We start from the raw sequence: 13,995 nt of genomic DNA on the forward strand, positions 1-13,995 counted from the left end.
TGACAGGTTTAGAATTTGAGGAAAGAACTGCAAATGGCAGGAGGGCATCAGACTGGGGTTGTTAACCATTCTGTTTCTTGATGAAAGGGCAAAGCTTCCCTCAAGGGGGCCCTTTGAGTATTAACGTGTTACCAAGAGAGGAGACCTCCTATTTGAGGGCAGCAAACCCAATACCTGGTAGCAGGCTAATTCCCTAGTGATACCTTTATGTGTTTGCTTGTTTCCTCCTTCCTTCCTTCCTTCCTTCCTTCCTTCCTTCCTTCCTTCCTTCCTTCCTTCCTTCCTTCCTTCCTTTCTTTCTCCTTCCCTCCCTCCCTCCCTCCCTCCCTCCCTTCTTTTCTTTTTGAGAGAGCAAGCAAGCGAGTTGGGGTGCAGTGTGGTGGAGGGGCAGAGGCAGAGGGAGGAGAGACAGCATCTTAAGCACTCAATGCCTGCTCTGAGCCTGCCCCAAGGTGAGTCTCTATCCTAGGACCCTGAGATCATGACCTGAGCTAAGATCAAGAGTCAGATGTTTAACTGACTGAGCCACCCAGGCGCTCCTACCTTTATGTTTCTTTTTTTTTTTTTAATTTTATTTATTTATGATAGGCACACAGTGAGAGAGAGAGGCAGAGACATAGGCAGAGGGAGAAGCAGGCTCCATGCACCAGGAGCCCAACGTGGGATTCGATCCTGGGTCTCCAGGATCGCGCCCTGGGCCAAAGGCAGGCGCTAAACCGCTGCGCCACCCAGGGATCCCGTACCTTTATGTTTCTAATCAGCTTTGTTAAATCTCCTGTCTAGGGGTTAAAGAGAAGAAGGGAATGAATCCAGGTTTGAGGGCAAAGCAAACTGCAGAAGCTGGAGGCAAATGGAGAATTGGCAATAAGACAGTGTCTGAACCAATGATTAACAAGAAAGTGCAGAGAGCCTTGGAAATTCAGAGAAGGCAGCTGGCCTTACACAGTCCTGTGGGATAGGGACAGAGTTGGGTTTTCAAGGGTTGGGTTTCTGAGGAGGAACTGTTTCCACCCAGACCTGGGAGCCACAAGGTCAAGGTCATTAGTAAGCCACAGCTCAGCACACAGGAAAGCCAGAGACATGATGGAAAATGGGCCTGTGCACAAAGAGGAAAAATACAGGAATTGGGACTGAGAGATCTGTGCATAAACAATCTTTCCACAGCACCATTTAGTCTCTTGGGCTTTGGAGCCCTTCACTAGCTTCCCCAGGCATCTGGGCTCATGAGCTGAGGGTGGGTGGGAGACTTGCTCCCCAGAAGGTGGCTGGTGCTCGTGTGCCTTGTGCCCAGGGCGGCAGGAGTGGCCATGTGCTCAGCCCTGTCCATCTAGCTGGCTTCTGCTGCTGTCCTCTGTGACTCACAGACTTCTAGTCTGCTTTCTAAAGTCTAGCTGGCATTCTGTTCTCTCAGAAGGGGATGTCCACCTTGAAGCACATCACATGCAGGACCCATTCTCACAACTACAGAGGCCCCTGGGACACCCACCTCGCACGTTTCTACCACCACCTCTGTAAACCCGAGACTTGTTAGAGCACTCAGGGCCTTTGGGGAAGGGGGGCAGCAAGAAAATGAGAACCTTGGCATCCACTCATATCTACCACGTTTATTTCCAGTAAGAATAAATACACACAGAATGTGTTCTTTTCTGAGATACATTTTAATAAATTATCATTTTATAGGATTGAAATGTTTCACTACATGTTAATATGGTTCACATGGACCTGCAAAAATTCTGATTTTATTTCTTACAGCATTTGGCAAAAGCCCACATTCCATTAGCAGGGAAATGAAGAAAATTATTTGTGTATGCATAGTCCAGTAGCTTGGGGGCATTATCTCCCCAAGTGTGGAAAATATTGCTGAGACTATTATGCTTTAATGGAGAATGAAAGTGGGTCGCATGCCCAACAAGGAAATTTGCAGTCAGAGTCATATATGATTACCTTTGAAAGGAAACATAGAGTTAGATATTATAATTAAAATTAATTGAGAACAAATACTCCCTAAGCACTAAAAAATTAGGTGTATAAATGACTTTCAATCTATAATTTTACTTTCAAGAACCAATTGTACATACCTTATGCAACTATTCATGTTTTCCAGAGATGGGCAGTACACTGTGTAATGCAATCTCAGTCTCAACAATTGCTTCATTATTAACTTTCCCATATATTAATAAAAACTGCAGTTGTGTAAATTATGTAAATTTCTTCAGACTCTGAACATGACAAAAATATCAATTACCAAAAAACCATACATTAATAAATAACTAAGTACAATGTGATAACATTCTAAAATGTAAAATCCTGAATTAGATCAAAACAATTTCCTTTGTACATGAACATAGGTTGCAAAATGTACAGTTATAATGGATCTATTCAGTAACAACATAATTGTAACCAACCTATTTTGTTTCACATAGTGGCTCAACAGAATATCAGTTTACTGGATGTCTTACTGTGTGCAGGCACTATGCTAATTGCTAGGTCCAGAAATGATGAATATATTGTCCTTATTCCTAAGAGCTTCCAATTTAATGAGGAAGACAGACATGTAAAGAAATATTTACACTACATGTGATACTCAGAGAACTAGGAGTTATTTCAGCAAGCTTGTTACCCTTGGAACCAATAGCATAATTTGTTGAGATAGTTAGCTATGTGTAGGGAATGTTGTCAAAGTTAATGGGATGAATAAAGCTTCCTGGCTCACAGCATTATTTAACAATGGCATTATTTCGTGGAAATAGCATGCTCTATCCCATCAGACTAACAGCATAGGTGAAGCTCCAAACTTAGATGTTACTACCACTTACAATAGCTAGTTTTTATTGATTTGGGAGCAAATTGTCCTCCCATTAACCACCAAGGATGTGACTGCTCTGGTTTCTTTTATATACTTTTGAAGGTCTTTATTTGGAGTGCTTTTAAGAGTCTGAAAATCCTATCTAATGACAAATGATTGACTTAAGACTTAAAAATTTAGCTTTAGAATTCCCCTCCCAGAAAATGTGTGTTTGTAGTTATGCTGATGGGGGGTGGGGGACAGGTAAAGGAGAGAGATCCAGCAAGGCTATAGCTCAGCTTGGATTTATGAGAACTAGAGAGGTGGTTCAGGGAATAAAATGCCTGAATTATCAAGAGCTGGTCATATTCAACTTAAGAGGTGAGAGAATTAGGATAGATTTTGAGGCACCCGTACGAGGAAAGGCATGTAACCCCAGCCGTTGTGGCAGGTTTTAAAGTGCTAAGCATTTGAACAAGAAGGAATAAGACAACTTGATTTTAGAGAAAGGGGAGACATGCTACTGTTTGAAATACCTGTAGAGACAGCTCCTGAGGACCAGGGGCTGGAAGTTTTGCCAGGAGGCAGCAGTGCTTTCAGTGTGAGCAGTAATAGAACTTTTCAAAAATGAAGGCATTGAACTCTTTCTTCCTGAAAGAACTGAATTAGAAATTGAATTAAAAAAAATCAACTGTCAGAGTGAATCATCTTGTCAGAGTATTGTGGAGTTAGAGGGGCTTTTTCCAGCATGTCAGAAGCTGTATTGGATTCCAAGGATATTTTTAAGTTTGAATATGAGTCTAAGATTTAGAAGAGTTATCTTTTGATAAGTGTGTAATAGTATCATCCTGTGATTATATTCCCTGTCTAGATGAAATTTGATTAAGCATCATAGTGCCGTCAAACAATTTATAAACATATCTAGGTTTTTAAGATATAAAGATATTATTTTAAATCATATAATCTTTAACTAGAATCACTACATTTAACTATGTAGTAACATTTGCAGCAAAATAGGAACTAATTCAGGAGAAAATTTTAGGTGCTGGTCTTTCAGTTTCTATTCTCTATGAAACAAATGTGCACCTGCGGTAGAGGGGAGGAAGAATGACTACTTGCAGTGCACTAGAAATGTCAGCACCATTTACAGATTTTTCCTGAGTGATGAAAAAAACAAACAGAAAAACAAATGAAGAACAGATTACAAATTCCCTTTGATAAGACTGCTCCTAAACTGGTATAGTTTGTAAGACTCAAGTCCTATTGAAACCTTGAGTATGCAGAGCCAATGAAATCAAGTTACTTAGAAGCCAAAATGCTAAATTAATCAGACGAGGAAGTCATCAGTTGTAGGTCAGAAAACTAGTCAGATTGAAATGTGTAAAGCGAATGTAGAAATCTTTGGTTGTATACTGCTGTGTAGGAACTGACCATCTGCCACATGGCACATTTGAAGACTTGTCTTATTCTAAATATGGCTTTGGAAAGTGGAGTAAAGTGATTTATGTTGAGTGGAAATCTGCCTCCCTAGAAATTCAAGCCTTTGTGTTGAGTTGCCCTCTGGGGCTGCCCAGAAGACATTTTTGAGTCATTTTCAATTCTAAATATAAAAGAATTCTCAAACACTGGATCCAATGAAACAGAGAATGAAGATCTAAAAGTAACACTACATTTTCAACAGTCCATCTAATCATTACATTGTATTTACTGCTTCCAAATCTCAGACTGTATATACATGCTTCTCTCTCTGAGTCTGATTTTCTCAACTGTGCCCCTTGAGCTCAGTACACTATACATGTTCGGTTGCTCTTGGTGTCTGGAGAAAAACAGAATCGTGTTGCAGGATGTGGTCACTCTCAAATTACATTTTAACTTTCAAGGGTAGCATGATGGACTACTGCTCTGATAAAGACTTCTTTTCCACCCAGAACCCAAGTTGAGTTTAACGGGAAAGCAGTTAATTTTCATTATGCAAATATTCTTCATACTGCTCAGTCTCACTGGCAGTAGATGAATAAAAGGTGCTCCACATTTTAAATCAAGTTTGCAGATCACTCCAGGAGTATTCATTAACTTTGAATTGATCTCATATAAATGTTGAATTTGTTTTCATATATAATAATGCCATATACCTACTTTCAATTTTAGAATATGTTACAATATTAGAATTTTTTGCATGCATAATCCAAATGTAATGGAGCAAGACAAATGATAAAGGATTTAGAAATGTTGAACAGAATTTTCCCACAAGAATGAGAGGAATCTGGGTAATGAGCACAATTATTTTGCCTCTTAGAATGCAACACTGGCTGAAGGATGATAATGAATGAGAGTAGACTATAAAGAAGAAGAAAAAAAGACTCAGGGAACAGGCCATAGGTAAAGGGATGTGTTATTTTCTCTTACCTAACTTTACAGACAGGATTACAACTCTTTCTGGATACTGAGAATAAACTTGAGAGATCAGAGACTTGCCTATCAGAGATCCATAATGACGGTGAGGCCAGAATGATAGACATGGTTCTTGGACATGGAGCCAGGGATCGGCAAGTTCATAAAGATGTAACTGGTTCAGTCTCTGAGCATGCGTGCATGTGGCTGGGTTCCTCAAGGATTTGGAACAGAGAGAACCATTTTTCAATATGTCAGACAGATAATGGAAGTGCTACCTTTACAAGAAGATGCAAAATTAGATAGAATTAGATCAGTTATTAATTGAGCCAAGCCCAGCACAGACCGCTGGGGAGCCAAGAATAAAGAGCAGTAGAAGAGGAAGAGTTTGGGTTTTTATGACTTTTCTTGCCGATACAACTGACAAAGAGCACTCAGTTGCCAATGTAAAGGAATGGCAGTAAGAGAAAAAAATGATTAACAAGTAAACTGCAGCAATTGTAGAAAAGAGGCAGAAAGCCTTGTGTGTTAGAAAATATATTAAATCAAATGCAGAGGGAGCTACCTAGGCCTTGTTCTAGAAATATTACCATGAATCAATGGCCAATGAGAAGACTGGTGGACATCAAATAGAATAATGAAACAAGATCAGGAAGGGATTCTGTTTCAGCTTAGTTTCTCCTTTCTGGAAGAGATTAACAATTCCTAGAGTCAGTAATTAAAACAATACTTATTTTAAACATACTTTAATTATTTATATATGCTTAAATTGACAGTTCAGTAAATGCACAGATAGGTCACCCACTGTGTTATGGTCTTTCTTAAATATTTGTTTCCAAAGCCACAAATATATACACAAAGCCTTCATTAAATTTTCTTTTTTTCTTGCACACACACACACACACACACACCACAAATATATACACAAAGCCTTCATTAAATTTTCTTTTTTTCTTGCACACACACACACACACACACACAGGAAAGGGCAGAGCCAATTTAGGAAGGCAGGCCACCGGTTCTATAGAATACTTTTTATGCAACTGTCATCTGATTAGGGATAGTCCCTGATTTTGGAATTGCATGATAATGCAGTCTAATATCCTGTTCTATTTTGAAAAAAATATATATATATATTTGAAGCATACAGTTGCATAAATCTATCTGGTATAGTAAAAGGACCTTTATTTAGGTATATTTTCACTTTTAAACCTAATATAGTTATATCTTTTAAACTTAGGGGAAAAAAACCCATATTCTCTTGCAACACAGAATCATCCTAGCTGAGAACAAGGATGATTAATATCTTTCTTTGTTTGGGTTAAAGAGGATTAAGCATCTAAACAGATATAGCAGGTTGTGAATATGATCATCAAAAGCCCAGTCATTTAAAAAAAATTTAGAAAATAATTCACTATGACTAATTTACATAAGTAGTAAACACAGTGCTTTACAGATGGTATATATCATCAAAGAAAATTAGATACAGTACTAATTTAAATGCTGAAATTTCTTATTGCAACTCAAATTTGGACATTTAAAAATTAAAGAAATGCAACATAATGATACCCTTTTCTAGAAGTCAGAAATCCTACGTCCTCAATAATGTTGGAAGCTGGCAAGGATACAGATAAAGTATTTTAGGACTACCATCTCCAAATCCAAGAACTTCACTCAGTGGGTTACGTATTAAGAAATACTCAAATCAAATGTAACTCAGAACTAATAATTAAATCATGAATGTTAATTTACTGAGCTTGAGCTAAAAAATAAGAAAGATACGATACTGCTAGAAATTTGAAACCAACTAGTACTGAGAACTAATAGAATTAGCAATTTTAAAAGCATTTCAGTAATTGCTGATGGCATTATGGCATTATAAAATGGTACATTATGCCCTTAATGAAGAGTTGAATCATAAAAAAAAGTCAAGCCCCGTGCCTCGTGTTTAGTGTATAGTTTAGAAGGCTGGGGAAATACCCTGCATTTTAGAAAAGTTTACTTGACCAAAAAAAAAAAAAATGGTGAAAAGAAGCTAAGCCACAATCAGTAAGGATAGGAATTCAGCAACACTCACACTTGTAGTAACGGAACAAGCTTCTTACCTTTTTCTAATTTAATTTTCACTTCATCTAATATAGTGTGCAAATAATTCATTTTCACTACCTAAAGAGATTTTTCCCATCTAAACAGTACAAATCTGTGAACATTGATTTGTTCTTACTAGTCTTTCATGGATAAAGTATTCCAAAAATCAAGACATCAAAGCCTATGAGTTTTATTTACATATGAAAATACTAAGTATTCTGGATTCTCCAAGATTAAATTATACTCGATATAATTTTTGGTAAATGTATTTTGTATTTTAAGTTCCTGCCAATGCTAAGTCATATATGCTGTACATTCATAGTGATTCTCTAACAGAAGGTACATTTTATTTTACTAAGAGGCAAAGACCTTGTTACCACCTATTAAGGTTAACAGATTTATAGTAGGCTTCTACAACTGGAATAGTTTTAGAATGTCTAAGCACATACTCCTCTCAGAAATGATTAGAAAACCATGGGTCTCTGTATTTATTAAACTGAATCACCTGGCAGTAAAATTCAGTTAAGGCTCTTGGCATTGGTGAGACTTCTTCCCACTCAGATCTGCTGCTGTGGTAGACTTGCACTTCATCTGTGATTTCGTCTGGTGCGTAGTCACCACCCAAGATATAAATTTTGTCTTCAATTCCAACTGCGCCTGCATTAAAGCCTGCACATTCAAAGGAGCCCTCACCCTTCCAGACACAAGTATCTGGACAAAAACTATACACCTTATAGGTGGAAAGGTCACATATATACAGCGTGCAGTTTACTGGGACAGCTTTAATTAACGTTGCATGAAAAAACTGCCCGAACTCTGCTACTAGTTCAGACCACTGATCAGTGGTCGCGTTGTATTTAAAAAAGCAATCTAGTGATGGGTTAAAGGCATCTGTAATCTCTACCTCTGATCCAAGAACATAAATTACATTCTGGCATGCACTTGCTTCGGGATAGTATATACCCCTGGGTAATGGGCTAACGGATATCCATTCTTTGGAAAGAGGGTTGTAAGATTCAACATCTAAGAGACTTCTAATGTCCTGTGCGCCTCTGGTCTTTCCACCTATGACAAATAACCTATTGAGAGCCAAAACTGATGTATGCATGGTTCTTGGTGTCTTCATAGGTGATACCAGGAAGAAATCATTTTTAACTGGACAGTAGCACCAGGTTTGATCGGTTGCATCATGATAGGATTCTGCAATATGCAGCCGAACTGTTCTACAGCACGGCCCTTTGCAACCACCTGTCAGGAATATTTTCTCTCCGTAACTAGACAGACTAGACCCTGGCAAATCAATCAGGTGTGACTGTGGCAGTACTTTCCACGAATCACTGTTGATATTATAGCAAAATGTATATTGGTCTCCTCCATTTTCCTCAGTTTTGTGAACGAATATGTATTTTTCAGTTGTGGATGGTCGAGCGTCCGGGAAAAGCCCACCAGAACCTTGCACACACTTAACAGCATCCACGATCACATCAAAACAGTTTGTGCTTTTGAGTAAACACTCCTCATTGAGCAGACAGTCCCGAAGGGTCTCCTCAGATAACTGATGTAATCGGACCTTTTTAATCAAATAAGGCAGATGCTTTTGCCTTGATTCTAAGTTATGTTTGGTCCAACTAAGGACAACTTTCAGTACAGTTTCCTCTTCTGGGACATTTAGCTCATCTGATTCCAGGCATTTCTGCAGGACTCCAAAGTTCATCTCTAAGAAATCACTGGATTTAAATAGTAAGGAAAAGTGGTTCTGTACAAAGTACAGTGCATGATCGAATAAGCGGGGGGAGCCATAGCTGTCTGATATAGATAGTAACTGTAAACAGTTGACAAGGTTAATACTTTTTATTAAGAAGTCACTGCAAGCTTTGGCTAGGAAGGAAACTTGAAGAAATGAGGACAACTGGAAGAACATTTCCACATTATCATCCGTTATCTGTGTTTTCCCAGTATAGGCGTAGTCAAGGAACGCCTTCACGGCTTTGGAGGACAGGTTAGTGATGGTGACGCTCCCACCGTCTCTCTCTCTCATGTTTACCTCAAACATAGCCCTGCAACAATAAAGAGCACACAAGTGGGAATATGCCATCCATGCTAGTATTCAACATTACCTGACAGATGCTTCCTTGACCGTCCACTTGAATTAAAATATGTATTTCACACATCAAGTTTATATTTCTGAAACATATTTTTAAAGCACCTTCATAGGTTGTTTTAATATCTAGAGTAGTTGTATGCCATGTTGTTTACCGTAAAGACATATATAGATACTACAGAACTCCCATATTGCAGAATACGTATGCTACAGCTGGGGTAGCGCACCTCATCCAAAGAAGGCTATGAAAAGATTCACATTTTGTAAACAAATTTCATGCTCTTAAATATTACTCATAAAATTAGGGTGAGATCTCTCTAATGGCTGAATTTCTTGTTTTATGAATTAATTAGTATCAACTCTGCAGATGATAACTAGAAGTACTTAAAATACGCTTCTGGGTTTAGGATTTAAAAGTATCTTTCAAAGTGATGCTCAGTGTGGCGGCAGTGAGACACGTGGGAGGTGGAATACCATGAGGTATCAGATATCTCCAAGGAACCTGTGTGGGAAATCCCAACAAACTAGATAAATTTAAATACATGTGTAAAGACATTTCATACAGCACTTTAGGAAAAAAGGGAATGTGATTTCACAAGGCTAAGCGCCAAGCCATAAGGCTAAAAATGATTGGAAATTAGACCGGCATGAGAGCTCTTCTGAGCTGTAATTCATCTCCACCTGGCAAAGCGGTAGAATCTGAGGAAGTGGGGACTTTGGGGGCTCAGTTTAAGTGAAAATATAAGGTATTTGGAAATGTCTGGCCAGGAGACTATGATGTATTTTGCTATTGGTTTTGGTAGACCTGATCTTGCCACCCATCCTTATCTTAACTTCATATGCAAAATATTCATTGTTACACAGACTCACCATGGCGGCTATCAGTGGTGTAGCGGGTGGAGGTGGAGATTAGAGAGAAAGAGCTACAAGGAAGGATGGACTGCCAGTACTTGATCATCTGGTACGACTGAGGACCATGGGTCTGGGTTCTGGTTTCATACTGGTTTGCACCTATACCACGTCGCCCAGGACACCTTTGTGAGCAGTGCCCCTGGGTCCTCAAGAATCTATGAGGAACCAGTGTAGCTCTTGGAGTGTGTTCTACAAGGTAACCTAAGCGATTCCAAAAACACTAGCATCCAACTGAGAAGAATGAGTGGCCTTCCAAATAAGAACAGCCTCCAGGACAAGGAAGGATGACAGAGCGCCTTCCCACTAGGCTCTTCTTCTGAATACACAAATGAATCATTACACAAATTCCATATGTGTTATACATTACGCACGGTCTTTCAATAATGTCAACTTAGCAGTATGAAACTGTGATAATAATTATGGTGGATTATGAAGACATGGTCATCAGTTTAGTGTACTTAAGAGCCTGGCCTCCAGCATCTGGCTGCCTTGGTGGGTATCTGGCTTCTGTTGCTTATTAGCTGTGTGACCTTGGGGGGGAGGGTGGACTTCACTGTGCTTCAAATTCTTCATCTGAAAAGGGGAATACTTTAGTATCTATTTCACTGAGCTTTCAGAGGAATACATGAGTTGATCAGTGCTATTAGCTATTATCATTATTTTAAGAAAATGTTTTCTATCCGATCCTATGTATTTTTAATTTATCACCAGCTTCCACATTTTCCTTGAGAGGATACAAGTAAGATCATATTTCTATACTACATCCTGTTCATCTTTAAAGTATCCAGTTAACATTGATCTCAAATTTACATTATCATGAAGTGATTGTACAATATGTGTTTCCTTTTCTGTCTTCTGTCCATGACTTTATATCTCATTTATAACTTTCATTTTCCAAAATCATTTTAAAGTACCCTTATCCTCCCAGGACTCCAGTGAATTTGATAACACAAATACTATGAATTAGGGGCTTTATCACATAAGAGTGTAAATTATAGAATTTCTGTCTTTATTTGTACATATTTTATATGAACTGTGTATTCCTTTAGTAAAATACTATATGTAATAATGGATGTAGATCATTATAAAATTGCCATTTGTATTACTTCAAAGCAGGAGAAAATTGTAAAACTGTATTGTCCGTTTTAACAGTAATCTTTAAAAATTTAAAGCGGATCCATAAAAGTTAGGAGTCAGCTGAACAAAATATTGTGGAAATTATGTACAGACCCATTTAATTAATAAATAACTTCTACATGAAGAGTAGAGGGCTGCCAATCCAAATGCTTACATGAACTTATTTTTTAACATAAAAACATAATACAGAAATCAACTTAGGTGTTTGCACCAGATTATGTCCATTTTTTTTGCCAGGTTTGGAAATAACAATAATAATAGCATTTAGTGTCAGTTGAATATAGTGGGCATGGTCCTGATCAGTATATATACACTATTTCATTTAACTCTTATTTATAATGACTCTGTGAGTTAGGTTCTAATTTATCATCTTAATTTTTACAAACAAGGAACCTGAAGGCCTAAAGAAATTAAGTCACTTGCTTAAGAGGCAACAGGCCAAGTCCTTAACCATTACAGGACCCAGCCCATGTGGCATGAAGAGTGGCAGGAGGGTGGGGGAGCAGAAGGGAGCTGCTGGGAAAAAATTGGTGGAACTATGGTATGGCCGAGCACAGGACGGTGGGGCGTTACCCAAGAGAGGACATGAAGAAAACAAAGAAAGAACTAGCATCTGTGTTGGCAAAGGTGTAGCTTCTGCATCCCCAGTGAGGTGGGATATGGCACTGAGCCACGGCTCCCCACTCAAGCAGGATGCCCCACAGGAACAGGATTTCAATTGATAGTGGATATCAATTTGCTTTTGCTGGTTCTCTTCAGAGCAACAGGGGTCTAACCAGATGCAAGGAGCAATACAGGAGTTTAATTAAGGATTAAAATCAGTATAAGTTAACTTGCATATAGTGTATTTATATCTTAAATCTTACTTTGTTTTTATAAATTTTATTTACTAGATATTTAAATCCTGTTTACCTTAAATAAAAAATTGTTTCTAAAACTGAACATAATGTAAATACTGCAATTAGGATCACAATTTTTGCAGTGTGACTAGGAGGGATGAAGGCCAGGATGTCACCAAGAGGTTTGTGTGTCTGACCAAGAGACCTCACAGGACGGTATGAGCTTGATCCAGTTACCTCAATACTAAGGTCATGTGGGGAACACTTACCCTTGCAGAATTAGAAGCCCACTGTCACCACAGTGGGTTCTTACAGTGTCATGACTAGGACACTCCTAAAGGATGATCTACAAAAGGAACCAAGTTATATTCAGAAGGTTGCCTAGAATCAGAACAAGTTGGGTGTTCTCCAGAAATGCTTCTGGAGGTACTTTTCCCCTATAAGAATGTCTTTGTCAAAGAGAGGTGAAACCTTGAAATCCTCTGTAGTGAGTCCTTCTCCCTTGTATAACCTACAGATACATGACTGAACTTGGTTTTCTCAGACTCATTTTCTTTGAACTATACTTTCAACTATACTTCCATTTTTTATCCATCTGTCTTCTCCTCTTTTTCTGAATACAGTGCAAGAAGTCCCCCAAACAAACTGACTCTAGATCGAAACAATTTTTTTCCAGAATGTTTCAAGGGACCAGTGTTCCATACAACCTTAGGAATGCTGACCTGGGAATATCTGAACTATTAAAAAAGGTAGTCTTAAATTTTCATATTCAAAAATCACTAGTAAATCTAATTAGCTTTTACAAATTAAAAATTACTGTTGCATGCTCCTGTAGGGAAGAAATTCAGTAGTTATGAAAAATAATAATGCAAAATCTGAGGCAGAGACAAACATGGTAAAGTACCTGAAAAAGTCACTGCACGCTGCTAAGACACAGCGATGACATGGGATTATTTCATCTTTCATGATGATTTCGAAATCATAAAAGACATTTTGTTCTCTAAAATTCTGCAGTACGCTTAAGATTTTCTGTCCATGATCTTCAGACACAAGGAAGTTGTTTTTCTTCTCAGATGGAAGTCCATTACATGAGTTTCGTTGATTGAAATGATATGAATTATCCATAGCCAATTCCCTTTGTTCTTAGAACTGGAATGGAAAAGAAAAATCACTGCTGTGGTTAGTCCTGATGAAATTTCAGATCCCAAGTTTGCTTAGTGTAAAAACAGTCATAACATAGTAAACCTTGTTCTAAACGTTTGTTTTCATGACATTTAATAATAAATTTCTTTTGAATTTTTATAAATACTGAGTTTACTAAAATAAAAAGTATATCCTTCAAGTATAACTTGAAGGAAAAAGTTCAAGGCTACAAAATTGTGTCAAATAGCACAATTTATAAGTTGTATGTATAGCTCACATAGGATCTTACTACATGACTCATCTGTTACATTTAAGAGGTATTATTTGCACAGTAGTTATCACATGGTTGTATACCCGACACATCCTGTCCCCTCCCATCCATTTACTTCCAGCAGCAAAGCAGATGTCAAAATACTAATCTTGAAGCCTAGATATATGCCTTCTGAGGTTCAACTTTTTAGAGATAAATGACCAAAAAAGACCAGAATGTTGGACTGTATTTAGTTATGGCCTTTAGTAAGGAAGAAAAGTGAAATATTGGTTCCAGTTGGCTTACCTGAATGCCTTTTGTTTCTTTTTCTTGTCTGACTGCTGTGGCT

General features: G+C 38.1%; 1 protein-coding gene across 6 annotated transcripts in view; it reads right to left on the bottom strand.

Moving 5' to 3' along the window:
* Positions 1–1,639: 1,639 nt before the first annotated feature.
* Positions 1,640–13,995, bottom strand: part of KBTBD3 (kelch repeat and BTB domain containing 3) — a 32,236-nt gene continuing 19,880 nt past the window's right edge. For 2 of the 6 annotated variants that reach the window (XM_072821799.1, XM_072821800.1), the window contains exons 2-4: positions 13,158–13,402; positions 7,770–9,321; positions 1,640–1,944 (exon numbers count right to left, since the gene is read on the bottom strand). In XM_072821799.1, coding sequence (XP_072677900.1) covers positions 1,870–1,944; positions 7,770–9,321; positions 13,158–13,378 — 1,848 coding nt within the window. In that variant the 5' untranslated portion in view covers positions 13,379–13,402 and the 3' untranslated portion in view covers positions 1,640–1,869. Of the gene's footprint in view, positions 1,945–5,649; positions 5,862–5,906; positions 9,322–12,522; positions 12,600–13,157; positions 13,403–13,995 lie in introns of those variants that run through there. The other 4 variants (XM_072821804.1, XM_072821802.1, XM_072821801.1 and 1 more) reach the window with 4 other exon arrangements.

The sequence above is a fragment of the Canis lupus genome, chromosome 3 (assembly GCF_048164855.1).
Source record: "Canis lupus baileyi chromosome 3, mCanLup2.hap1, whole genome shotgun sequence".
NCBI classification, from domain to species: Eukaryota; Metazoa; Chordata; class Mammalia; order Carnivora; family Canidae; genus Canis; species Canis lupus.